This window comes from Podarcis muralis, chromosome 4, assembly GCF_964188315.1.
Source record: "Podarcis muralis chromosome 4, rPodMur119.hap1.1, whole genome shotgun sequence".
In the NCBI taxonomy this organism is placed as follows: domain Eukaryota; kingdom Metazoa; phylum Chordata; class Lepidosauria; order Squamata; family Lacertidae; genus Podarcis; species Podarcis muralis.
In genome coordinates, this window is record NC_135658.1 from 7,665,598 (window position 1) to 7,693,143 (window position 27,546).

Below are 27,546 nucleotides of genomic sequence, written 5' to 3' on the forward strand. Positions count from 1 at the left end.
CCGGCCTGTCTCCCTCCACGCCCGCCGCCGCGTTCCAGACTACCAATCCCGCCGTCCCTTGCGCGCCTCGTTCCTCCCGCTGCCGGCCAATCAGCGGCGAACAGGTCGCTAAGCAGGGAGGAGGAGGCAAGATGGCGGCGAAAGGCGGCGGCGCTGGAGGAGGAGGCGGCGGAGGCGCTAACAAGAACGGGATATTGGAAAAGGTGGACCGGGCTAAGCGGGCTGGGGTCGTTCTGCTTCGAGGGACCCGGGCGGGAAGGGCCTCGGCGAGGGAGGAGGGAGCAAAAAAACAAACCACGCGCGCGCGCCTGGACGAAGGCAGTGGCGGGGAGTTCCGTAGGCTAAGGAACGTTTCCGAGCACAATTCAAAGTGTTGGTGCTGACCTTGAAAGCCCTAAACGGCCTCAAAAGCCCAGTAGACCTGAAGGAGCATCTTCACCTCCATCGTTCAGCCCGGACACTGAGATCCAGCGCCGAGGGCCTTCTGGCAGTTCCCTCCCTGCGAGAAGCAAAGCTACAGGGAACAAGGCAGAGGGTCTTCTCGGTGGTGGCGCCCGCCCTGTGAAACGCCCTCCCACCAGATGTCAAGGCAATAAACAACTATTTTACTTTTAAAAGACAACAGAAGGCGGCCCTGTTTAGGGAAGTTTTTAGTGTCTGGTGCTGTATTGTTTGTAATATTCAGTTGGAAGCCGCCCAGAGTGGCTGGGGAAACCCAGCCAGATGAGCGGGGTATAAATAATAAATTATTATTATTAGGCTCCATCCATCTATTCCCAGAGGAGCCACAAGGCAGCTTTCCCCCTCCCCCAATTCCCGGTTCTTCGCGCCATTAGCGCGCAGAAATCGCTGGCGCTGAGTTCAGGGCGGCCAGCAATTCGGGTGGCTTTGGAGGAGTAGGAGGTGCAGCGGCTGCGATGCCACGAGGGCCATCTAGTCCAGCCCCCTGCAATGCAGGGATCTTTCGCCCAACGTGGGGCTCCAGCCCGCAACCCTGAGAGCAACAGCCTTGTGCTCTACCCACTGAGCTCTCGTGCCGCTGCTATCATGTGAGGATGCTGGGCGGAAGGTTAGGGGGTGTCCCTTTGGCCTGACCCAGCTGCAGGGCTCTTGTGTTCCTTGATGTTGTTAGTGTCCACCAGCTGCGTTGGCTTTGAAAGAGGGATGTTCATGGAGGAGGAGGCTGTTCTCTCCCTCCCCTGCAGCATTTCTTTGCACAATTTAATAATAATAATAATTTGTTATTTGTACCCCGCCCATCCGGCTGAATTTCCCCAGCCACTCTGGGCGGCTTCCAACAAAGATTAAAAATAAATTAAAATGTCACGCATTAAAAACTTCCCTGAACAAGAAGGTTATTGACAAGCTGGAAGGTGTGCAAGGAAGGGCGACCAAGATGATCAGGGATTTAGAAGCTCAGCCTGATGAGGAACGGTTGAAGGAGCTTGGGATGTTGAGCCTGGGAAAGAGGAGACTGAGAGGAGATGCGATAGTTGTTGTCAAATATATGAAGGGACGTCACGTGAAAGATGGCGCAAGCTTGTTTTCTCCAGCTCTGGAGGGTAGGACTCGAACCCATGGCTAGACAAGAAAGGCAAATGCTGACTAAACATCAGGAAGAACTTTCTGATGGTGAGAGCTGTCAGTATCACCTACACTGATGGGCAGCTGCTCTCCAGGGTTTCAGACAGGGGACTCGCACAGCCCTAGACTTCCAGAGTCTTGAACAAATCTGAATTGTTGCCCTTCGTAGGATTATATCATATTATCCACAGGAAAGCTTGCTTTCTGTCTCCCGTGTTGGAAAGGGATGGATTCAGAATTCCCTTTGAACCTTGGGCAGTTGAAACGCTCCCGCTGTCTCAAGAAGGGTGATGTGTACTTTAAGAAGGGTGATGTGTGTGTCTGTTTTAGAGTTGTAGCGAGTAACAGGAAGCAACCTGCAGAAATGGAAGGAGGAAGGAAGTTCATGGCTTAGCCTCTGACCGCTAGGCCACATTAGCTCTTAGTATCTTTATTAGGCAGGGCTCCATTCAGTCATACTCAGGAGTAGGAATTGAGGGACGTGACTAACTTCGATCTATTCATTACAGCAAGTAAAACTTCATTTAATACAGCCTAGGGCTTATGCTTCAAGCTTGTGCATCTTTTCAAAAGCCTGTGTTGATTCCTGCTACGATGTTCCACAAACATATGTATCTTAACAACTGTTTATAACCAAATGTGGCGGAGAGTTTTTTGTTTGAACATGCAAAATGGATCATTTCGCCCTGTATTTTCTCTATGCATGGGGAGAGGGGCTTTCACTCTTTGCCCTACCACAGTCCTGCTCCAATCTTCTTCTTGTGGTGTGTGTGTGTGGCATGGTCCCAACCTGGCTCTGCTCACAAGCAAAAACCCTGTAGCATAAAATGAAGCATGTCAGGGCTGAAGACATCAACACCACATCTTTTTTCGCCCATGGGGGTCGTTTAACCAGCCCATGGACCCCTGCCGCCTGCCAGGGACCCCCACTGCCCGCTCAGAGCAGGGACCGCCTTCTGCGACACTAGCCGATTTCCCATTGGCTTCAGGAAGCTCCTGCAGCCAGTGGGAAGCTGCGCATGCATCCTCTGCGCCGGAAGGGGCGCCATAAATAGTGTTTTTGCCTGCGCGCGCACTCTAGCCCACTGCAGTGTCTGCGGGACTGTGAAACAGCCCAAGCCACAAAAACTTTGCCAACCCCTGTGCTAGAGCCTGGGTTCTTGGAAAGACTCGTGATCTGCCTGCCTCTGAGCTGTGGCTTCCCCTGTTGTAATGGTCAGTGTTATAGGGTTCCCTCTGATATGTGAGGTCCATCGATCAACCCCTGACTGCAGGGAAAACTATTACAGTGGTACCTCGGGTTAAGTACTTAATTCGTTCCAGAGGTCTGTTCTTAACCTGAAAGTGTTCTAAACTTGAAGCACCACTTTAGCTAATGGGGCCTCCCGTTGTCACTGCGCTGCCGGAGCACGATTTCTGTTCTCATCCTGAAGCAAAGTTCTTAACCCAAGGTACTATTTCTGGGTTAGCAGAGTCTGTAACCTGAAGTGTATGTAACCTGAAGCGTATGTAATCCGAGGTACCACTGTATAGACATTTCACCTTTTTGGATGTAATCCAGTGTATTTATCATCGCGTTTAATTGCAGGCAGAGGAATTTGGCAAGCTGCACCTGGTGTTCCTCTCTGCAGCACAAATTATTCCGTCGCTGTCAGCGTTGCACATTTCAGGAGCGCTGCGCTGAAAACATTCACTGGGCCCCAAATTGGAAATGGTTTGGGAGCCAACCAGATGCTGCTGTTGACATAGAAGAGATGATTATAAATTTAACAGACACACAAGATGACCGACCGCTTTCACCTGCGATAATTGAGGTGCACTCATTGACGCAACTCTTGTGTTTTTGTTCCTTTACCCCCACAGTGGAAGATTGATGACAAACCTGTAAAAGTGGACAAGTGGGATGGTTCAGCCGTGAAGAACTCGTTGGACGATTCCGCCAAAAAGGTACCATTTCCCCTCCCTTGTGGAATAGCCGGGTATTTCCTTCATGGTTTTGCAGGCTTCATTTACTCCTTGCTAGCCCCCTCAGCAGTCAGTTGGGGAATACTTTGCTAAATTCCTGCATCTCCCCATCGCTCTGATCCTATGACTCCTCGAGGTCTAGATCGGGTTTGCTCTTTCCTTTTTTAAAGGCGCTTCTTTCCCCCCTCTAGGTTCTGTTGGAAAAGTACAAGTACGTGGAGAACTTCTGCCTGATAGATGGCCGCCTTGTTATCTGCACAATCTCTTGCCTCTTTGCCATCGTGGCTTTAATATGGGATTACCTTCACCCCTTCCCCGAATCCAAGCCAGTTCTTGCAGTCTGTGTTGTATCATATCCTTTTTTGGTGTGGGGGCTTCATACTCCCCCAAGCGTTCATTCCCCTTCATGGCTTGGTTGCCGAAATCAGATCTAGCCTGCCCTTAAGAGGGTGTCTTGTCAAAGCTGCCCCCACCCCGCTTGCGCAAGACGGAAAGTGCAGTTGTGGAAAGCCCTGGGATAGCTCAGTTGGTAGAGCATTAGACTCTTCATCTCAGGTTTGTGCGTTCGAGCCCCACGTTGGGCAAAGATTCCTGCATTGCAAATGGTTGAACTACAGTTGCAATCAAAATTCAACTCCCATTGCAAATCGGGTTTATTATTAAAAATTTACAGGCTTTCAGCTGTTTGCAATGGGCAAATCAAACAAAAGCAATTGAAATACAGTGGTACCTTGGTTTACAACCATAATCCGTTCAGGAGGTCCAGTTGTAAACCAAAACAGGTTGTAACCTATGGCGCGCTTTCACCAATGCCCCCCCTCCCAATTGGTTGTAATCCCAAAAAAGGGACACACACTTCCGGGTTTGATGTGATTGTAATCCAAAACGCTTGTAACCCAAAGCAGTTGCAAACCAAGGTACCACGGTAGTTTGACACAACAGATGCTTCAAGTGGTTTCCCCGGATTCAGCTGAAAATGCAACTTCTACAGTGGTACCTCAGTTTAAGAACAGCTCTGTTTACGAACTCTGCAAAACCGGAAGTAGTGTCCCGGTTTGCGAACTTTACCTCGGTCTAAGAACGGAATCCATACAGTGGAAGGGTGCCGGCAGCGGGAGGCCTCATTAGGGGAAGCACACCTTGGTTTAAGAACACTTTCAGTTTAAGAACAGTCTTCTGGAATGGATTAAGTTCATAAACTGAGGTACCACTGTACGTTGATATTCACTAGAATGTCAAATGCAATGGCATATAAAGCAAACAACAACAATGAAATATAAATATAAAATAAATAAATTGTCCACTAGCACCTTAGAGACCGCCACCCCAGAGTCGTCCGCGACTGGACATAACAGTCAGGGGTCCCTTTAAGTTTGTTCATGGTATGAGCTTTCGTGTGCATGCACACTTCTTCAGAAACTGAAGAATACTGGAGGTATCTGAAGAAGTGTGCAAGCACACGAAAGCTCTTACCAAGAACAAACTTAGTTGGTCTCTAAGGTGCTACTGGACATTTTAAAAATATATTTCTACTGCATCAGACCAACACGGCTACCTACCTAAATCAACAACAATGAATTCATCAAGACAATTCAATAAAGTCATAGTAATACATGACTTCCTAATCACATGGAACCTTACTCCAGAACCCTGTCCACACAAGAGGAAAGGCCACACTGCTGGGAAACCCCCTTTCTGATTTCTTGCGATTTTGTATAGGATTGCAGAGTTAGAAGGGATCCAGAGCGTCATCTAGTCCAACCCCCTCCCCCCAAAAAACGCAGGCATCCTCCCATCCAATGTGAAACCCTACTGGACCATTGCTTAGCTTTGCAAACGCGCTGGCAGTTTTATTGCTGCTCCCGTCAAGTGGGCTTGAGCCCGGTGGCATTCCTCGTTTGCAAAACCGTCAGATCCGGGCCCGTGGCTTTCATAGGGCAATAATTCTCTTTTCCGGCACTCTTTTCCTTAATGTCTCCCCACGTATTTTGTTATGATGGGGATTCTGACCATCTATACCTCGTATAAGGAGAAGAGCATCTTCCTGGTAGCACATAGAAAAGATCCAGCTGGAATGGATCCCGATGACATCTGGCAGCTTTCCTCGAGTCTGAAAAGGTACCAGCCTCTTCTCTCCCCTCCCGCCCTGGGAGAAACCTTCTAACGATGTTCAGGGCTTTTGAGTATTCTCTCCATTTCTGTATTTGTACCCCGCAGCTGTAGGGGCTGGTTTCGGCTATCGAATTTGGCGCCCTGAGAATCTCGGTCATTTGTTTCTGGAGGAAACACAAATTTCTAGCCCTGGATGTTGCGCATGTAGCTCAGAGTCAGAGCATCTGTCTTGCAGACAGACGATCTTCTTACATGCCTAGCATCTCCCAGCAGGGCTCGCCAGGACCCGTCTAAAACACTAGGGAGCGGCTGCCTGCCAGTGTAGACAGTACTGAGCCAGATGGACCCAGTAGTCTGACACTGTGTTCCTGCATAAGCTGAAACAGCATAAGACAGAGGTGGGCAGCTGAGCAGAGTTTCCAAGGTATAGGACGGGAGGTTCCTGAGATTTGCATATTTGCTTGGCGACCAGAATCAGTTAGGCCAGGCATAGGCAAACTCAGCCCTCCAGATGTTTTGAGACTACAATTCCCATCATCCCTGGCCACTTCGCTAGGATGGTGGGAGTTGTAGTCCCAAAGCATCTGGAGGGCCAAGTTTGCCTATGCCTGAATTGGGCCCAGTAAACAAGCGTGGTGCAGCTCTAGTTAATTTGCAGAGTTCGCTCAGGCCATGAATGCTGCTCCTCGGTGCAGAAGCAACGTTTCCCCGGCAGAGCCTTGCTATCCTCAGTTCCCCATTTCTGCCCTCTTCCTGTTTGCCAGCTGTGCCACCTCATTTATTTATTCTATTTATTAAATTTATATAAAGCCCTTCATCAATAGATCTCGGGGCAGTTCACAGAATAAAATACAAGTTAAAGGTAAAGGGGCCCCTGGCCATTAGGTCCAGTCGTGACCGACTCTGGGGTTGTGGCGCTCATCTCGCTTTACTGGCCAAGGGAGCCAGTGTTCAGCTTCTGGGTCATGTGGCCGGCATGACTAAGCCGCTTCTGGCGAACCAGAGCAGCGCACGGAAACACCATTTACCTTCCCGCCGGAGCGATACCTATTTATCTACTTGCACTTTGACGTGCTTTTGAACTGCTAGGTGGGCAGGAGCAGGGACCGAGCAACGGGAGCTCACCCCGTTGTGGGGATTCGAACCGCCGACCTTCTGATCGGCAAGTCCTAGGCTCTGTGGTTTAACCCACAGCGCCACCCGTGTCCCTTAAAATGCAGGTTAACAACAAGTAAATTAAGTAAAACCAAACAATAACCCCCACTTCCCACAGACACATTCATAAGACTATAGAATATTAATTTGCCCAAGGCTTGGTTGAAGAGGAACATTTTTGCCTGGCGCCTAAAGATCAGTGGTACCTTGGTTTTTGAACAGAATGCATTCCAGGAGTCCGTTTGACTCCTGGAACCGTCCGAAAACTAAAGCGCGGCTTCCGCATCCTGCGGCCAATCAGAAGCTGTGCCAGATGTTTGGCTTCCAAAACTCATTTGAAAACCTGGACACTTGCTTCAGGGTTTTGATCGTTCGGGAGCCAAGACATTCGGCTTCCAAGGTACGACTATATATAGAAGAGCACTCCGCAAATGGGGAGCCACTGCAGAAAAGGCCCCGTTCCTGTGTTGCCACCCTCCGGACTTCACATGGAGGAGGCACACATAGAAGGGCCTCGTGATGAATGCAGATTCCAGGATGGTTTATATAAAGAAAGGCGGTCCTTGAGGTATTGCGCTTGTAAGACCTTAAAGGAACCTTAACCTTGCCGTCGCAGAGTATAGCAGCCAAATGTTGCCCTCACAGCCCTGCAGACTGCCTCGCTTCTAATTATTCAGATTAAGCACTTGAAACCCGCTCATGCTACACGATCACCATTATCCCTAAGAAAACAGTGACAATTTGAAACAGACAATTCTTGGCTTGCGAGCAGGATCACGCTTCTGAAAGCTTGTTCTTCACCACGGTGCTAAACTGGAGGTGGGAGGCTCTTGCCCAGGAAAGCTGCATGCAGAAAAATCCCTTCCACGTACAGAGCTAGGATTTGCTCTTTCGGGCTAATTTTCTATGAGGACAGTGGGAACTGCTTGTGGAAAATCATGTTTGCCTTCTCCTCTTGCCCCTGGAATGGTTCAGCCTTCCCCATTGAGAGTCGGGCTGAACTATCACAAGTTATTGAGTGCTATTAGGTTGGCTATGCCCTTTTTAAAAGTGTTGGGGGGGGTGTTACTGGGTTGTTTTTAATTTTTATTATGTATTTTGTATTTTTTTATATTGTGGTTTTATGTTGTAACCACCCTGAGACCTGGAGGCGTAGGGTGGTATACCACTTTAATAAATAATAGTAATAGCAATAATACCGGTTTCTGGAAATCAGAATCCTGCTTGCAGGATTCCCAAAATCTCCTGATTTCCCAAAGTCTCCTGATTGGCCGCTGTGAAAACAGGATGCTGGACTCAATAAGAAGTGCAGGGCGTCTAGTGAGATTCCGATCCGTTTAACCAGACTAATATAATCATAATTTATACCCCGCCCATCTGGCTGGGCTTCCCCAGCCACTCTGGGTGGCTCCCAACAAAATATTAAAAATACAATAAAACATCAGAACTATTAGCTTCAGCTCTACAATGCAGCTGCAAGCAGAACTGAAATGGCTTGACCTCCAGCTCTCTCTGCTCCTGCAACCACCTCTCCAGGTTTGACGACAAATACACCCTGAAGATGACATTCATCAGCGGCAGAACCAGGCAGCAGAGGGAGGCGGAATTCACCATGTCCATCGCCAAATTCTTCGACTGCAACGGCACCTTAGTCATGGAAGCCTTTGAGCCAGAAATCTCCAAGCTTCACGACAGCCTGCTCACAGAGAGGAAGATAAAGTAGGAGGCTCCGTCCGGCGTCCACCGTACCCGCTGGGCTCATGCTGAATTTAAGCCAATAAAGCAAAATAGCAACGAATGTTAGCCTCTGTTTTTGTCCTGAGATCTCTCTCTTTCTCTTTCTGTTCTTCCTTCCTTTCTCTGTCTCTCTCCTGTGGGGGGGAGAAAAGATTTTAAATTTCAGACATACAAAACAGATGCAAAGACCCAGCCAGGATTCGCTTTGCCTTGCTTTGAGAACGTCTTCAACCTGCTCCATCAGGTTCCTTTGCTACTATGAAGGTGGACTTGCTAAGGACTCTCAGAAGGGGGGAGGTTGCATAGCCCTCTGTAGAATTATTTTTATTTTAAGCTGGCAACTGCTTTAGGAGGCAGCCCTGCACCACGCAGCATTTATCACAAAAGCTCTGCTGAATTAATGTTTGTCTTGGCTGCTGGCTGCGAAAGGATTCTTAGGTTTTTATGTTAGGGATTCAAGACAGGACTTGCATTATTAAGCCAACGTTGTCCATTTGCAAGCAAGTTTTGGTTTTTTTATATATATTTATCAATCAGGCGGAAGGAAAATGATTTTTTTTTAATAAGAAAACCTTTTATTGGATGGGAGAGAGACCTGGGAAGGAAGCTGAGTAAATCTGCCAGGGTGTATTTCAGGACAAAGGCATCGGCAGGAGTTAGTAAAAGAAAACAACAAGGAGGGGTTTAAAATCCATTCCATCTGTTTTTTGTCCCATCTGGTGCATTTGATTCGTGCTGAAAAATCTCTTCTATCCCTTCTGTGAACAACCATTTTCTAAAATGACTTTTTTCTCCAATAAAAGGAACAAATTTACGTCAAAACAGTGTGAAAGTGTTCATGGGATTGGGAGTGGAATCAAAGCGGTCCTGTTGTCTCTCTTGCAAATGTAATAGATTGTGTGACCTCAACACACTCAATAACAGATATGCGTAACACAAACGTACACCAGCAGCCAAATTCGGAAACCTTTTTGAAAATATGTATTTCTGAGGTTTGATGGCGCATAACAGCAGCCTTTTAAAAGAGTAATACCATAAGATTATATATCATTAGAAAAATAATATAATGCAGAATATAATGCAACAAACAAGGCAGTGACGTCAGGAAGAATTGGAATTAATTTTAGTTGAGAAGCTGCCTTCTATTGAGTCAAGGACCTACTGCATGCAAGCAGATGTTCTGCCTCTGAGTTCCATCTCTTCTCCCAACCAATGCTTTTAATCTGCAGCCTTCTGGTAAATACTGTATTTTTCGCTGCATGAGACGCACCTGACCATAAGACACACCTAGTTTTTAGAGGAGGAAAACAAGAAAAAAAAATTCTGAATGAAACAGTGGCTGTATGATTTTTATGGTTCAAGCTGTGGCCGCAGACATGATATGTGATTTGATGGTGAGTTTGGGGTAAAGGTAAAGGTACCCCTGCCCGTACGGGCCAGTCTTGACAGACTCTAGGGTTGTGCGCCCATCTCACTCAAGAGGCCAGGGGCCAGCGCTGTCCGGAGACACTTCCGGGTCACGTGGCCAGCATGACAAAGCTGCATCTGGCGAGCCAGAGCCGCACACGGAAACGCCGTTTACCTTCCCGCTAGTAAGCGGTCCCTATTTATCTACTTGCACCCGGGGGTGCTTTCGAACTGCTAGGTTGGCAGGCGCTGGGACCGAACAACGGGAGCTCACCCCGCCGTGGGGATTCGAACCGCCGACCTTTCCATCGGCAAGCCCTAGGCGCTGAGGCTTTTACCCACAGCGCCACCCGCATCCCATGAGTTTGGGGTAGCCAAATGCAAAAATCCTGAGAATCCATGTGGATCCGTGCATTCAACCATGTTTTTGTGCCATTGTGGCCCCACGAAACAGTGGGTGTGTGATTTTTTTGGTGCAGGCTATAGCCATGGTCATGCTATGTGATCTGATGAAGAATTTGGGATGACCCAATGCAAAAATCCTGAGGATCCATGTGTTTTTTCCTTCCCCTTCCCAGGCAGCCTCCTTTATTTCTAGAGTCCCTTATCTCCCAATCCCTTGCCAATCAGCTGTTCAGCGGCTTTGTTTCAACACTCCCTTCCCTCTTGTTTGCCTTAGTGCCTTTTCCTTAGCTGGAGCAGTTTTCTGCTCCTCCTTTTCTTCTAATTTCTCTCCTCATTGCTTTAATCTTCCTGTCTCCTCTCCTTGCAAGTTCACTGTCTTTACCTCCCCCCTCCCAGGCAGCCTCCTTTATCTCTAGCATTCCTTATCTCTCTCCCCGATCCGCAAACAATCAGCAGCTTTGTTTCAACACCCCCTTCCCTCTTTTTAAAAAAGAAAGCATGATCTGCTTTTCGCCCCTGGGCAATTCGGCTCCAGGGACCACGCATTCACTCCATAAGACGCACAGACGTTTCCCCTTACTTTTTAGGAGGAAAAAAATGAGTCTTACGGAGCGAAAAATATGGTAATTAAATCACCGCCATCGTTTTATTTGCAAGGCACCTTTCCGCCCACAAAAAAATCAAAGCGACTTACAACAACAAAAACAGCGATGCATCTCAAAATCGATCTCAAGAACAATTTGATAACGTGAATACCAAAACTACAATGTGATAGCAAATACGGTACGATCACATCTTATGGAGTCAGAGAATTGTAGAGTTGGAAGGGACGTCAAGGGGCATCTAGTCCGACCCCTGCAATGCAAGAAGATTTTATGCGCATTTCGCCTGAACGGTTTGAACCGAACGCGTTTGAAGGCAGGCTGGTTGAAATTGCGCATGTGGGTGTCTCTGCTCATGGATAGCTGCTGAGAGTTACATGCCCTCACCATGCGGCAGCTAGACTGGTGACTGGGAGCAGCCGCCGAGACCACATACTGTATTTTTTGCTCTATAAGACTCACTTTTTCCCTCCGAAAAAGTAAGGGGAAATGTGTGTGTGTGTCTTATGGAGCGAATGCAGGCTGCGCATCTATCCCAGAAGCCAGAACAGCAAGAGGGATTGCTGCTTTCACTGCACAGCGATCCCTCTTGCTGTTCTGGCTTCTGAGATTCAGAATATTTTTTTTCTTGTTTTCCTCCTCCAAAAACTAGGTGCGTCTTGTGGTCTGGTGCGTCTTATAGAGCGAAAAATACGGTAACACCGGTCCTGAAAGACCTACATTGGCTCCCAGTATGTTTCCGAGCACAATTCAAAGTGTTGGTGCTGACCTTGAAAGCCCTAAATGGCCTCAGCCCAATAATAATAATAATAATAATAATAATAATAATAATAATAATAATTTTTTATTTATACCATGCCCTCCCTGGCCAAAGCTGGGCTCAGGGCGGCTGACACCAGTACAATTACAATAAAAACATAATGGGGGGGGGGAGGGAAAAAAACAATTTAAAATACAATTTAAAATGCAGCCTCATTTTAATAGTAGCCCATAGATCAAAACCATAAGGGGAGGGAAACATAAGGGTCAGACTGAGTCCAAACCAAAGGCCAGGCGGAACAGCTCCATCTTGCAGGCCCTGCAGAAAGATGTCAAGTCCCACAGGGCCCTGGTCTCTTGTGACAGAGCATTCCACCAAGTCGGGGCCAGTACTGAAAAGGCCCTGGCCCTAGTTGAGACCAATCTAACCACCTTGCGACCTGGGACCTCCAAAGTGTTGTCATTTGTGGACCTTAAGGTCCTCTGCGGGGCATACCAGGAGAGGCGGTCCCGTAGGTAGACCTGAAGGAGCATCTCCACCCCCATCGTTCAGCCCAGACACTGAGGTCCAGCTCCAAGGGTCTTCTGGCAGTTCCCTCACTACGAGAAGCGAGGTTACAGGGAACCAGGCAGAGGGCCTTCTCGGTGGTGGCGCCCGCCCTGTGGAACACCCTCCCGTCAGATGTCAAGGAAATAAACAACTATCTGACTTTTAGAAGGCATCTGAAGGCAGCCCTGTTTAGGGAAGTTTTTAATGTTTGATGTTTCATCGTGTTTTTAATATTCTGTTGGGAGCCGCCTAGAGTGGCTGGGGAAGCCCAGCCAGATGGGCGGGGTATAAGTAAAAAATTATTATGATTACATTATTATAGTAAGCAAAGGAGGTCTTCCTTACCTGCGGAGGTTGGCGAGGCTGACAAAGACGTAGGCGTGGGAGAGGCGGTTGTCGTCCAAGAGCAAGACTTTCAGAGCCGGGAACCTCGGGGAGCTCTCACTGCCCAGGGAAACATACAGTGCCTTTGGCTGTGCCACATCACTCAGGAAAAGGCAAAAGGGGAGAGAAGGGTGCAGTGTAAGACTTTGACAGGGAAAGGAAGAGATGTGGACCCCTCAAGATGCTGAGCTACAACTCCCATCATCCCCCAGCTAGCAGATCCTGTGGTTGGAGGTGATGAGAATCGTAGCCTAACAACAACCAGAACGCACCATGTTGCTTTTCCCTGATCTACAGGTTCCCTGTTTAGGGAAGTTTTTAATGTTTGATCTTTTATTGTGTTTTTAATAACCTGTTGGAAGCTGCCCAGAGCAGCTGGGGAGGCCTGGCCAGATGGGCGTAGCATAAGTATTATTTATTATTATTATTATTATTATTATTATTATTATTATTATTATTATTATTATTATATCCTCGGGATCCCAAATCTGTTAGTGAGGCAGAGTTTCATAATTCCAACCAAACCGGTTTCTAGATGATTATGATTGTTCTGATTATACTTCACACCGGCTGCCTTGCCCTGCAGCTGTTACAGAACGTACTTCCATTTGACTTCCGAAATGTTCAAAAACCAAAGCGCAGCTTCTGATTGGTACACTTTTTACCTTTTTTTAGCATGTCCACCACATGTCGAAGAACATTCCTTCTGCTTCTTTACACTTCCAGCACAGAATTGGTTCTGTTTTATACAAAATCTGTTAGTGAGGCAGAGTTTCATTAAAGGTAAAGGTACCCCTGCCCGTACGGGCCAGTCTTGCCAGACTCTAGGGTTGTGCGCTCATCTCACTCTATAGGCCGGGAGCCAGTGCTGTCCGCAGACACTTCCAGGTCACATGGCCAGCGTGACGAAGCTGCTCTGGCAAGCCAGGGCAGCACACGGAACACCGTTTACCTTCCCGCTAGAAAGCGGTCCCTATTTATGTACTTGCACCCGGGGGTGCTTTCGAACTGCTAGGTTGGCAGGCGCTGGGACCGAACGACAGGAGCGCACCCCGCCGCAGGGATTCGAACCGCCGACCTTTCGATCGGCAAGTCCTAGGTGCTGAGACTTTAACCCACAGCGCCACCTGCGTCCCTAGAGTTTCATTAAGTCCAGCCAAACTGGTTTCTAGATGATGATGATTGTATTGATTATACTTCACACCGGCTGCCTTGCCCTGCAGCTGTTACAGAACCTTCTTGTACCTCCATTAAAAAACGTCTGGCGCTCGTTCTGGCATGGTGGCTCCTCACCCAAAGATGAAGATGTGAAACTCGTATTGACAAGACAAGGGCAGAAGGAAGGGACACCTGTCTAGGTAAACGCATCCTTTCATAAATTGTGCATTCGGGATATATGCTGAAGGTATCCTGACGGTATCAGGGCAGTTCTATCTGATTCCACTTCCAATACTGTGCTTGTTCCAGCTGGTTTCTGGATGGACATTCCTCCTTTGTTGCTGTGCTGATCCCGCGGGGGTTACCGTGCGGCGTGCTCTGAGTCTGGTGCTGGGTCAAGGGTCTGGAGGCTGTCCGCCAAGGACGAAGCGGGGTCCAAGGCAAGGAGCTGGGTGTGGTCAGGAACTCTGGAAGAGCAGGACAGGGTGCTGGCAGGAACAGGTTTCCAACGATGTTGCTCCCGCAACCTGGGACTGGGCTGACTGGCCTTTATCTCCTCTGGGCCCTAGGACGGTCCCGGCCCACAGGTGACTCGCCTCTTCTGGCCTTCAGTTGAGCACTCCTCCTGAGAGAACTTAGTTCCCTCCCCTTCTCTGCCCTGAGCCTCTGCAGCTCCGGAGAGGATGGAGGGTTACTGGACCCAGGGGCAGCTTCACCTTCCCCTGACAGGACTGGGAGAGGGGCACCTGCAGGCAATGGGTCCTCAATCACCTCCGGAGCCAGAGTGGATTCATCTGGTGTCTGCTCCTGAGGATCCGGCACAGGTGCGGGCCCTTCAGATTCAAGGCCCTGCCCCAGTTCAGCCGGCCCTGGAGGCGGGGACTCCTGTGCAGGCTGGAATTCCTCCAACTCAGCCTCTGAATCAGATTCCCAGGCCATCACAGTTGCCATTGTTGCCTGCCGGATCAGGTCCAAAATGGCCCAGCGTCCTGGTCTCACAGTGGGCAACCAATTGCTTCTTTTGCAAAACCTGCAAGCGGGATTTGAACACAAGAGCAATTCTCTCCTCTCCTGTGGTTTCCAGCAATTGGTGTTAAAAAGCATTGCTGCCTCCAGCTGAGGAACAAAAGCACAATGATCCTGGTTAGGTCTAGGAGCCATCGATAGTCTCCTCCATGGATTTATCTGTTGTTGTTTAGTTGTTTAGTCGTTTAGTCGTGTCCGACTCTTTGCGACCCCATGGACCAGAGCACGCCAGGCACTCCTGTCTTCCACTACCTCCCGCAGTTTGGTCAAACTCATGCTGGTAGCTTCGAGAACACTGTCCAACCATCTCGTCCTCCTCTGTCGTCCCATTCTCCTTGTGCCCTCCATCTTTCCCAACGGCAGGGTCTTTTCCAGGGAGTCTTCTCTTCTCATGAGGTGCCCAAAGTCTTGGAGCCTCAGCTTCAGGATCTGTCCTTCCAGTGAGCACTCAGGGCTGATTTCCTTCAGAATGGAGAGGTTTGATCTTCTTGCAGTCCATGGGACTCTCAAGAGTCTCCTCCAGCACCAGAATTCAAAAGCATCAATTCTTCGGTGATAAGCCTTCTTGATGGTCCAGCTCTCACTTCCATACATCACTACTGGGAAAACCAAGGCTTTAACTATACGAACCTTTGTTGGCATTTGTCCAGTCCTCTTTTAAAGCCATCACGTCTTTGTGGAGGTATTTAATTGCTGTTAGGGGGGGGGGGAACCTGGTGTACATGTGATACATACCACTCTACCTTGCACCTGCAGGTCTTGTGGCCAGCGTTTGAAAGTCACTGTGACCCGGCAACTGGCCGAAGAACGAGAGAATTTTTGAGCTCCATCCGAGAAAGAGTGCCAAAATAAACCGATGGAATATGCAGAAATAGCAAAACACACCAAAAGAATAAGAGATCCAAATGTCAATCAAATACAGTGGTACCTTGGTTCTCAAACTTAATCCGTTCCAGAAGTCTGTTCCAAAACCAAAGAGTTCCAAAACCAAGGCACACTTTCCTATCAAAAGTAATAGAAACAGTTTGATACAAGCCAGACTTAACAACCCCTAAAACAGCAATTTAACATGAATCTTACGATCCGACGAGACCATTGATCCTTAAAATGAAAGCAATAATCAATGTATTGTATTATAAAATAAATAAGACAGTATTGTAGATGATAAAAATTAAAATTATTTTTTTCTCTTACCTGCACTGATGATAGTCATTGTTTGGATGGGTGGCATTTATCAAATTCTGCAGTCACACAGTCAATCAAATCAGTAGCTGAACTGGGTTCCACACAGTCACAAAAACAAATTAACCCAAAAAGCCTCAAAAACAAAAACGCAAAACATACTGCGGAAGACAGGAGGGCCTGGCGTTTTCTGGTCCAGGGAGTCACGAAGAGGCGGACACGACTAAACAGCAACAAATTTTCAAACATTTTCTTTAGCTCATTATACTGTATACCATTTCCCAGAAAGCCTTTTACCTCTTTACAGGTCCCACCCCATGTGGTAGATTAAGAACAGTTTCAGGTTAATGGAGTTAATGGAGCCTCCCTCTTTTTTCCTGGCTGATCTGTCTTTGTCTAAAGTTGGAACTCCATTTAAGTCTCCCATTAAGATAATCTTTTGATCTGCAAATTCAAGTAGTTCTGTTGCTAGTCTTCTGGAAAAAAAATTGCTTTTTTATCATTAGGGGCGTAAATACCAACCAATATCACTTTCTCTCCCTGGATTTTAATTTGTATTATTAAAATTCTGCCTTTTCGTCCTTCTGAATCAATTTGGGTTCAAGTGCAGGATGAACTGTTCTTAACCTGAAGCACCACTTTAGCTAATGGGGCCTCCTGCCTCCGCCGCGCCGCCGGAGCACGATTTCTGTTCTCATCCTGAAGCAAAGCTCTTAACCCGAAGTACTATTTCTGGGTTAGCGGAGTCTGTAACCTGAAGCGTATGTAACTCGAGGTACCACTGTAGTTCATAGCTGTCAACGTTTTCCCTTTTTAAAGGGAAATTCCCTTATTCCGAATAGGATTCATTGCAAGAAAAGGGAAAAGTTGACAGCTATGCGTTAGTTATTGTCGCCTCTGCCTCTTTCTTTCTTTCTTTCTTTCTTTCTTTCTTTTTTAAAAATATTTTTATTAAAATTTTCAAAAAGTTACAAAAAGAAAAAAGGAAAAGAAAAAATACAAAGTGAAAACAGTTAAAAACAATTCAATCTTTCCATATCTTATCTTTCATTTGCTTGTTCCCCAGACCTCTGCGCACCTCCCTTTTTTGTAGCCAGTTCAATTAGTTGGTTCAGCAAATCCTTTCCCTCTTTGTTTTTATCCTAATCTTTAATCTTAATATATTATAATTTAGATTATCACCTGTTAACAAACCATTTTTGCACACCTTTATAACATTACTGCTGAAAACCACTTAACTTAAATCCAACATCATTCTAACATTCATTAATGTCGCCTCTGCCTCTTCCCATCCTCCCAATCCACACACCTGCTTTGCTCAATTCCTGACGCAACGACCGGGGGGCCCGGCAGGTGCTGCAGAGAGGAGGCGGGTGGAGAAAGGATAAACTCCTCCTGCCCTGGTTTTTGGGCTGGAGAGGCTCCGCTCCCTCCCTGCCATCACTTGTGGGGTTGATCCTGCCCACGAAAGAGCTCCCTCTCCCCCTGATCTCGGAGGAGCTTGCTGCCTGGTGAGTGATGGAGATGAGGATGGAGGGGATGGCGGCGGCGGGGAGGACAACCGAACTGGGCGGCTACCCCCGAATTATTCCCCCATTATTCTCACCCTTCATGCGAGGAAATGAGCTATTTCTCCCCCCCAGCACCGGCTCACAACAAACACAGCATCCCAAGCGTGGAAGGGGGTCGTTCTAGGGCGCGCTTTTAAAACTGCATTTTGCAGGCGAGGTGGGTGAAGAGGGAGAGAGAGATAGAGAGAGAGATAGAAAGAAAGATGCGCGGAGCCGGAGGAAGAGTTAGAAGGGAGGGAGGCAGACTGCAGGGGTGCAGACCCATAATTATTTCTTCATTCCTGTGTGTGTGTGTGTGTGTGTGTGTGTGTGTGAGAGAGAGAGAGAGAGAGAGAGAGAGAGAGAGAGGGAGAGAGGGAGACCGTGCTGTGAAGATGCTATCAGGATGCCAAGACCTTTGTTGATTCATTTAGGTACAGAGGCTGGATTTGTGCATGTAAGACTATAGCTTTTCACAGGACAGGCCCACGCGTCCATAACCCCCCCTGGTGGGGCTGGTGGTTTATTTAGTTTTTAATTATTTCTCTCTCTCAAAGAGAATGTCCTAACCTACCCTGAATACTCCTTTCTGCCGGAGGGGCAATTAGAGATAATCATAGCATTCTAGAGTCGGATGGTTTCTTTTTAAAAAATATATATTTTCAGAGCAAAAAGAAAGGCGTGCCCAGTCCATAAAACTAGGGGGATAATGAACCCCAGTCAAAATCTCATTTAGAGAATATACCTCTTCAGCATCTTCAGCAGGAAATGATTTCCCCTCTGCACATCCTCAAATCTGAGATGCTCTGCAGTACTCCTCTAGCACAGAGTAACAGCAAAGCCCCCTTCTCTAAATCCCAGAGCCTTCTTTGCAGCGCTTTCTATGTGGTCCATTAAGCTGCAATAGATTCTTCTTCCCCCTTTCTGTGTGTCTTGCAAACAGTCCCATTAAACCATGGGTAGGCAAACTAAGGCCCGGGGGCCGGATCCAGCCGAATCGCCTTCTAAATCTGGCCCACGGACGGTCGGGGAATCAGCGTGTTTTTACATGAGTAGAATGTGTCCTTTTATTTAAAATGCACCTCTGGGTTATTTGTGGGGCACAGGAATTCGTTCATTCCCCCCCAAAAAAAATATAGTCTGGCCCCCCACAAGGCCTGAGGGACAGTGGACCGACCCCCTGCTGAAAAAGTTTGCTGACCCCTGCATTAAACAATCTCCCCTCTTAGCCCCCTTCCCCCAAATGCAGAAAACCAGTATGCTCTTAAAGATCAACCTGCTGTCCAGTTCCCTGGTCCACCAAGTTTTGTATATGTAGCCCCCACCCTTGCACCCACCCTGGGACGAGTTTCTACACTGTGACTGTTTTCAATGTACTTCTTTGTATTACATATTTTTATATCCTGCGCTCCATCCATTCTGGAGCAGGATGTGGCCACCGGAGCAATAAAACAGCCGCAAAACAGGACACCAGTTGAAATTATTGTTAACAATATAAAAGGGCTCTAGGGGGGGTGCCCAGACAGTCATGATTTAGACTTCCGGAGGCGGCGCCAATGGCAATGGCGGTCTCCTTCTAACTCGGAGGGAGAAGCTCTGCAGAAACCGGGTCTATCCGCTACGGCGCAGCGGAGACCCTTTCAAAAACCACAGGCAGGGAAATCCTGCGGCCATGGGACTCGGCGGGTGCCAGAAGCGCCCCCCCAAGTGGCGAAGCGACCCCGTGAGGGGCTCTGGAGCGGAATGGGGTGGCGCGGCACTGATTAGTGGGGTGCCTAGACAGTCATGATTTATTCCTCCATCTCACCTGATGCACACACACTATTTTGAAGGGTTCTTGGGAGACAGGGTGCTGTCAGCAGAGAAACCAAGCCAACAGCAGAAAGAGCAAGCTTCTGGATAACAAGGAACTCTTAGGGTGCAAACTGGGAGATCCACGGGACCATTCAGATTTGGGTGGCAGCGCTACCAAATTCAGAGCAGTACTGCAGTAAGGGAAGGGTTTAATCCTCCTCCCTCTGTGCCATTTTCCTGATTAAACTCATTCCCCCATTCAGCCATTTGCCCCACAGGAGAAGTGTACAGACCGTGCCGGATTTACGTGTAAGCTAAACAAGCTATATCTTAGGGCCCCACTCTCTTGGGGGCCCCCAAAAAAATTTAAGGAAAAAAAACACTGGATGTACATTTCCAAAATGTAAGATAAAAAACCAAATAAAATAAAACCTAGATACAGCAACAGTGTTTTGTGTTGTGTAGGCTCCTATGATGTAAGTCATGGGCCCCGCCTGCTAGCCTGCTCCCTAAAACATCACTGGTTTGCTCCTTTCTATATATAGGGTGCCTACATTCTGCATCGACTGGTTGCAAGGCAACATGTGCAAATGGCTTGAGATACCTGTTAGGTCCATAAATCACCATATAGCATATATTCAACACAAAAAACAGCGACCATTTGTTGTAGACAAAGGACAGCTGGACATATAAAGGGCCCTATTGCCTTCAGGAGCTTAGGGCTTCATCAAACCTAAATCTGGCCCTGCTCTCTTGCGATTCTCCGTGTTCAGAGGGATCACTGCTTCAGATAGTGGAGCTGAAACATGTCCATTGTGACTTGCCCTGAGTGCAAAAACTCCATCCTCCTGAATACCTCCCTGTTTTCCCTCCTGGGGCAAACAGCTTGGGGTACTTAATTTATTGGGGAGATGCATTGTTCGTTTATCTAAAAACAAAACAAAACAACCCAACAAACCCCTTGATCGAAACAAGCATTCTCCATGCAGCACATGTGAAATGATCCAGCTAAAACCCACAAACCCAACTGCAAGCAAATGCCCACGAAGGATTCGTTGAGAACAAAGAGAAATGTCAGCAAGACAGGTGTCTAGCTGGGCCTGCCAAAACAGAAAGGTATTTTTTCAGGCGCTTAAAAGGAGGTTAGTGAGGACACCTGAAGACACCTGGTCAAGAGCTAGGGAGTTGCAGAGAAAAAGATGTCGCCACATGAAGGGAATAACATCGGGGGAATGTATGTGTCAGAGACAAGCCAGACTGGTTTAAATTACGCAAGAACCTGAAAAGAGCCTGCTGGCCGATGTTCCATCTGGTACAGAATCATGTTCTCCAGTTTCTCAACCAGATGCCTTCAGGAAACCCGCAGGATTCGAACACAAGAACACTCCGTCCCTCCTGCTTGGGATCATGGAGACACAGCATTCGCCATTGTGGACAGAAGCCATTCAGAGCCGCCTCCTACTCCTTGAATTTGTCTAATCCAAACCAACTCCCTTCTCTTGCGGGGACCCAATTAATGCCATTGCCTTCCGTTAAGAGTTTGGGTGTAATCCTTGATGACTCCCTTTCCATGGAGGCGCAGGTTGCAGCAACAGCCAAGGCAACATTTTTCCACCTTCGCCGCATCAAGCAGTTGGTCCCTTACCTTTCCCGCCCTGACCTGACCACAGTGATCCATGCGACGGTCACCTCCAGGCTTGACTACTGTAATTCGCTCTACACGGGGCTGCCCTTGAAGCTGACCCAGAAACTCCAGCAGGTGCAGAATGCTGCAGCGAGGCTCCTCACGGGGTTCCTGCCATGGGAGCATATTCACCCAGTGCTTTTCCAGCTACATTGGCTCCCGGTGGAGTACAGGGTCAGATTTAAGGTGCTGCTTTTGACCTTTAAAGCCCTTCACGGCCTAGGACCCTCGTACCTACGGGACCGCCTCTCCTGGTATGCCCCATACCCTAGAGGTCCCGGGCCCTAAGGAAGTTAGATTGGCTTCAACCAGAGCCAGGGCCCTGCAGGATCTGATTTCTTTCTGCAGGGCCTATAAGACAGAGTTGTTCCGCCTGGCCTTTGGCTTGGAGCCAATTTGATTCCCTCCCTCTCTTTCTTTTTTCTTTTCCTTCTCCTCCTGCGATGAGGCTACATTTTAATATTTTAATGTTCCATTATTTTAATGTTGTATTTTATTTTTGTTTTTAAGTTGTAATCATTCATCTTGTTTTTATTATTGCTTGTAAGCCGCTCTGAGCCAGGCCTTGGCTGGGGAGGGCGGGGTATAAATAAAAAATTATTATTATTATTATTATTATTATTATTATTATTATTATTATTAATCCTCAGCCATCCAAGTTTGTGGCCATCATTGACTTGCTGCAGAAGGGAGTTCGCTAGAACTATGTGTTGCGTGAGGAATTAACTTTCCTTTATGGCCACAGTTAATTTATTAAGTAGACTACTACCCTTCGGTGATTTACACTTAAGATAATTAAAAACACTTCTTCTTTTTTTTAATATAATTTTTATTAACAAACCAATCAAATCACATTAGTTCCAAATTACAAAGCCACATTTTTAAATTTTTGTTGGGGGTACCCATGCTTCGAGCTCAGAAAGGGATCCAAACATCTCTCTCGCTGCTGCTTTCATATTCCCAGTTCTGTCCAAATAGTATTCACAGTTCTATCCAATCTTCTCTTTATTGTTTTCCTCATTTTTCTTGTTGTTGTCATATATTCCTTTCTTTGTGACCTCTGATAGACTCCACAAGCGGGTTGAAAGCAGACGTTGTTTATCCTGTGTGGATTTTCCGTTCCTCCGAGAGCCTTATACAAACAGACAGACACCATTTCCACACTTCCGAACAAAACATTCTTAAAGTCTGCCCATTAAATCCTCGCAGGCCTGTCAGTCTCTCCTCAATCTTCTTAGGGGGTTCTGCCAGGTCAAACTTGTTGGAAATTCAAGCCCTTCTCATGAGAAGCTGGCAGCAGTCCCAGGCACCCGGCTTGAGTTCCCTGTTGACCTCCCTGGCTGCATTCCCCAGCAGACGCAGGCAAGGTCTCGATCGGCGATTCTTCTCAAACGTGAGAAGAACACACCCCTCTTTCCTGCCTCCCCAGGCAGGGGAAAGAGATAGACAGAAAACGTACTTACATGCTTTTATTTCTGTCTTTGCAGCGTTACAAAAAACATGACTGCACTCTTCAAATTCCAGCAGTCAACTCACTAACTCCTCCTGTACTTCCTGTACAGCTCATATTACACTCTGAGGTAATTCCGGTGATGCACACTGTGAAATGACTGCCTCTTTGTTCCCACAGCAGTTCCAACATTCCCATCATGTTTACATTCCAAGCTAGGACTTTGCAGCAGCATTGCTTCATTATCGTAACATTCCAATACCATGGTCTCCTCCCCCTCGATCATAAACCCAGTAGCCAGTCCTGCTTATTAAACAAGTCTCTTTTTATGACTGCGTCATTCCGAAGGCTCTTCATTCCTTCCCCGATGTTTCACAAACCATTTCTTTGATTAGTACTTCATTTCCACACAGTTCTTAATCATCCCGCTTATAATCAGTAATTGCAACAGTTCTTCTTGGGGGGAGGGTTGTTAGGTAATCACATAAGATAAAAGAAAAGTCCCCCCCCCCATTCCGTCCCGTTCCGACATACCGACCCTCTGATGTATCTTCTTCTTGTTGTTTTCCTGTTAAATCCAACCGATTGCTCCACTTCACAGAGGTCACTTCAATTAGCAGTCTAAACTCCCATTATTCGCTCCAAATTTGTGCATTTGCTTCTCTCTAATTGTTTATTTTGAGCTCCTGCAACCAGGCCGCGGGATCAGAGACAGCATCAGGGAGCGCCGTCCCACACGGGTGCTGTGCACCTAGTGCCTTCACCCCCTTCTTTCGAACGCGGGCGTTATTTATGGCAACCGCAGGCAAGGCAGTGTTCCCCATTCCCTTGGGGTAACAAGGGAGGCTGCATACTCCAATATCAGCCTCTTAATTACCTCGTGTGAGTCGGAGAGGTGGTATTGTCGGCCATCTTCCAATGCGCCCCTAGCGGACCCCCAAGATAATTAAAAACACTTCTTAAGTGTTTTTAATTAACACTCTTAATCCTGCCAACCCAGTGGTTTGAAAGCACACCAGCGCAAGTAGATAAATAGGTACCGCTGTGGCACAACGGTAAATGGGGTGTGATGGCCTGGGATTCCGATTCGGAGGATGAAACAGAGGAATCCCAGCCTGCACAGGAGTCCCCGCCTCCAGGGCCGGCTGAACTGGGGCAAGGCCTAGATGCTGAAGAGCCTGCACCTGTGGCAGTGCATCAGGAGCTGGCCCCAGGTGAAGCCCTTCTGGCCCCAGAGGGGCTTGACGACTCAGTGGCCACAGGTGAGCCTCCTCCAGGGCCCAGTAACCCTTCGGCCTCTCCTGATCTGCAGAGGCTTAGGGCAGAGAGGCGAAGGGAACTGGTTGCCCCCAGGAGGAGTGTTCGCCTTAAGGCCAGAGGAGGCGGGGCTCCTGGGGGCCGGGACCGCCCCTGGCCTTAGAAGAGGATAAAAGCCCAGTCAGCCCGGCCCCAGGTTGCGGGAGCAACGTCGTTGTTGGCTTCGGACCTTCCTGTGTTCCTGATCCCTGCTCGGCCTCCTGTTCCTGACTATCCGGTACTCCTGTTCCCTGCTCGGCCTCCTGTTCCTGACTATCCGGTACTCCTGTTCCCTGCTCGGCTTCCTGTTCCTGACTATCCGGTACTCCTGTTCCCTGCTCGGCCTCCTGTTCCCGACCATCCGGTGTTCCTGTTCCCTGCTCAGCCTCCTGTTCCAGCGTTCCTGTTCCCCGCCCGGCTCTCCACCTCGGACCTCGCCCCTCTTTGTGTGGACTCTGCTACACCCACGGTATCTTACCCCCGGGACCAGCACATGGCGTTTCCGTGCGCTCTGGCTCCCGTCACGGTGTCCCGTGATGCCAGAAGCGGTTTAGTCCTGCTGGGCACATGACCTGGAAAGCTGCCTGTGGACAAACGCCGGCTCCCTTGGCCTGAAAGCGAGATGAGCGCCGCAACCCCATAGTCGCCATTGACAGGACTTAACCATCCAGGGGTCCTTTACTTACACCTACCACTAGTTCAGACATCATGGGAGCATATGTGGAAATAATATTTTTATTTGTATTGCCTCAACATGCATCGCTTTACGCTTGTTTGCGTTGAATTGCGTTCGCGATTCACGGAGCATGGAGAGGTCCTATTGGAGCTCTTCACAATCTCTTTTTGGATTAGCACTGTCTATTTAGTATCATCAGCAAACACGGCCACCTCACTGCTCACTCCTTTCTCTAGGTCAATTATGAACAAATTAAAAAACAGCAATCCCAATACCGATTCGCGGGGATTCCACTTTCTACATCTCTCCATTGGAAAAACTGTCCGTTCCTCTGACCTCTCTTTTTCTACCACGCTCAGGAAACATGGCCCAAGTTGGTTCAGGGAAGACAGTTCTTTTCCACCAGGAAGGCCCAAAAGGTCTCACCTACCGCATCCCAGCTCTCCTCTACCTGCCGTCTGAGTCTACTTTCCTGGCATTTGCTGAGGAGCGCTCAACGCCCAGAGACGAAAATGCCAAGTTCCTGGTGATGAGACGAGGGAGAAAGGAAGGAATGTCTGTTCAGGTAACACCAAGAGCAGAAAGCGTAACCTAGCCATATTTCATTCCATAATTCTCTTCTTTCTTCCTATATACATAAAATGTAAGGCTGTCATCACGCAGCAGTTCATGTGGCCACCAATATGTGGCCAAACCAACTCCAGTGTGAAAACAGGGTGGCAGGTGGCCCAGGTGAGCTGTTTAATGGTGCTCTGTGAAGTTCCTGGTGACAAGGTGTTCCAGGTAACACCAGGTGCAGGAAATGTAACTGTGCTTTTCCTGATTTGTCATTCTGTGTAGCATTTGAGTTGGGTTCCAGGTACAAAAGTATTGCCAGGAAAGAGGATTGGCTTGGAACTGACCGCCCAAGGAAGTGTCTTGAAATCATTGTGGACAGCTTATCTGACTCCTTTCAATCTGAAATGTTAGTTGACCTGGCAATGACCTGGTGTTTGTTTTAAACTCATCTTCTTTTTTATTAATGTTTTAAGTGGCAAATTTAACAGAGAATAAATGAATAAATGTATAGAAATAATATTAGTACCAATATTAGTACCAATAATCATTTGAACTGTGGCAGAATTCCAGAAAATTCCAGAATGGCTTCATTGGTAAACACCTCTTGCTTAAATGCTATGACACATTGCCAGCTCACATACCTGCGTCATGAAAATGGATTCTGTTTCCTCTGCCTCCACGAACTCCCCGCTGCCGCTAAACATCTCACCCTCACACATCATGATTTGCAATATATTGCCAGGTCAAAAATTATGAAACCAAAATCAGGATATGGACTGGAAACCGGTTTTTGAGGGTTTCCATCCAGCCCTAAAACACATCATGATTCATGATATATTGTCAGGGCAAAAGCTATTAAACCGATATCACGCTATAGACTTCAAACCGGTTTTGGATGATATAGGGATACATCACCTGGCTCTAGTGAGAGAGCCACCGGCTAACTACTCCATCTTTCTTCCCTTCTAGTGGGGTCCTCAGACGTCTCTGATGGAAGCCACGTTGCCCGACCATCGCACCATGAACCCTTGCCCCGTTCTCGAGAGGAAGAGCGGACGCGTTTTCCTGTTCTTCATCTGCGTGGAGACCCACGTGACAGAACGGCACCAGATCTTCACAGGGAGGAACGCCGCCCGGCTCTGCTACGTCGTCAGCCAAGATGGCGGCCGCACCTGGAGCCAGACGACCGACCTGACGGAGCAGGTGATTGGCAAACATTTGAGGAACTGGGCCACCTTTGCAGTTGGGCCTGGGCACGGCCTGCAGCTGAGTTCTGGGCGCCTGGTGATCCCTGCTTACGCCTACTACATCCACAAGCGATGTTTCGGGCACGCGCTCAACTGCTGGACCAGACCTCATTCCTTGGCGTTCTACAGCGATGACGGCGGGCAGAGTTGGGCCCGAGGACAGCTCCTGATGCACTTGAACACATCCGAGTGCCAAGTTGCGGAGCTGACCCGCCGGGATGATAGCCAAGTGCTGTACTGCAACTCCCGCAGCCCGGACAGATACCGGGCCGAAGCTTTCAGCACAGATGGCGGAGAACACTTTGAGGAAGGGTACCTGTCGGAGGACTTGTGCGAGCCGCCCAGTGGGTGCCAGGGCAGCGTGGTGAGCTTCTTCCCTCAGCCGGAGGGCAGCTCTCGCTCCTCTCTGGCCTCGTTCAGCAGCACAAAGTCCTGGCTGGTGTACTCGCACCCCACAAACTGCCACAAGCGCTTAGATTTGGGCATCTACCTGAACAGGTCCCCGTTGGAAAAAGACTCTTGGCGCCCTCCCTGGGTGCTGTACAAAGGCCCCAGTAGCTACTCGGACCTGGCTGTGTGCCAAGAAGGGGGGAACACACTGGTGTTTGGGTGCTTATTTGAGTGTGGGGTGCACCATCCCATTGAAGAAATCGCCTTCCAGCTCTTCACCAGTGATGAGCTTTTGAGGAACGTGAGGGAAGGATGATGTTGTGACACTTCTCTCCCCCTCCCTCTCCCTCCCTCCCCTCCCTCTCCCCCTCCCTCTCTCCCCCTCCCTCCATCTCTCCTTCCCTCCCTCCCTCTCCCCCTCCCTCCCTCCCTCTCTCTCCCCCTCCCTCCCTCCCTCCCTCTCCCCCTCCCTCCCTCTCCCCTCCTCTCCCCCTCCCTCCCTCTCCCCCTCCCTCTATCCCCCTCCCTCTCTCCCCTCCCTCCCTCTCCCCTTCCCTCCCTCCCTCTCTCTCCCCCTCCCCTCCTCTCCCCCTCCCTCTCCTTCCCTCCCTCTCTCCTCCCTCTCCCTCTCTCTCTCTCCCAAAGTTTGAGCAAAACTTGAGCAGCGTCCAACACACCTGTTCCATGTTTTTAATGTTTGAAATTTTATTCTGTTTTTAGTGTTCTGTTGGGACCCTGCCAGAGTGGCTGGGGAAAGCCAGCCAGATGGTTGGGGTATAAATAATATATTATTATCATTATCATTATTATTATTTATTACACTAAAGGAACAAGTGTGTTGGACACCATCCTTTTCACCCAAGGACAGCACTCCA

General features: G+C 48.4%; 2 protein-coding genes across 2 annotated transcripts; both read left to right on the forward strand.

The window, feature by feature from the left end:
* Window positions 1-45: 45 nt before the first annotated feature.
* On the forward strand, window positions 46-8,614 carry SPCS2 (signal peptidase complex subunit 2). Its single transcript, XM_077926874.1, has 5 exons — window positions 46-203; window positions 3,448-3,531; window positions 3,741-3,900; window positions 5,532-5,667; window positions 8,353-8,614. The coding sequence occupies exons 1-5, from the start codon at window positions 132-134 to the stop codon at window positions 8,537-8,539; spliced, it is 639 nt and encodes a 212-aa protein (XP_077783000.1). The 5' UTR covers window positions 46-131; the 3' UTR covers window positions 8,540-8,614.
* Window positions 8,615-24,601: 15,987 nt separating this feature from the next.
* On the forward strand, window positions 24,602-27,021 carry NEU3 (neuraminidase 3). Its single transcript, XM_028725829.2, has 2 exons — window positions 24,602-25,041; window positions 26,004-27,021. Exons 1-2 carry the CDS (start codon window positions 24,841-24,843, stop codon window positions 26,985-26,987), a joined length of 1,185 nt encoding a protein of 394 aa, XP_028581662.2. The 5' UTR covers window positions 24,602-24,840; the 3' UTR covers window positions 26,988-27,021.
* Window positions 27,022-27,546: the final 525 nt, after the last annotated feature.

Excerpts from the sequence above, each read along its gene's own strand:
- NEU3 (XM_028725829.2), top strand. The coding sequence starts at position 24,841 with ATGGCCCAAGTTGGTTCAGGGAAGACAGTTCTTTTCCACCAGGAAGGC. Across the intron at positions 25,042-26,003 it reads AGGAAGGAATGTCTGTTCAG|TGGGGTCCTCAGACGTCTCT; the intron begins GTAACACCAAGA and ends CTTCCCTTCTAG.
- SPCS2 (XM_077926874.1), top strand. The coding sequence starts at position 132 with ATGGCGGCGAAAGGCGGCGGCGCTGGAGGAGGAGGCGGCGGAGGCGCT. Across the intron at positions 204-3,447 it reads AGAACGGGATATTGGAAAAG|TGGAAGATTGATGACAAACC; the intron begins GTGGACCGGGCT and ends TTACCCCCACAG. Across the intron at positions 3,901-5,531 it reads TCTTGCAGTCTGTGTTGTAT|CGTATTTTGTTATGATGGGG; the intron begins CATATCCTTTTT and ends AATGTCTCCCCA.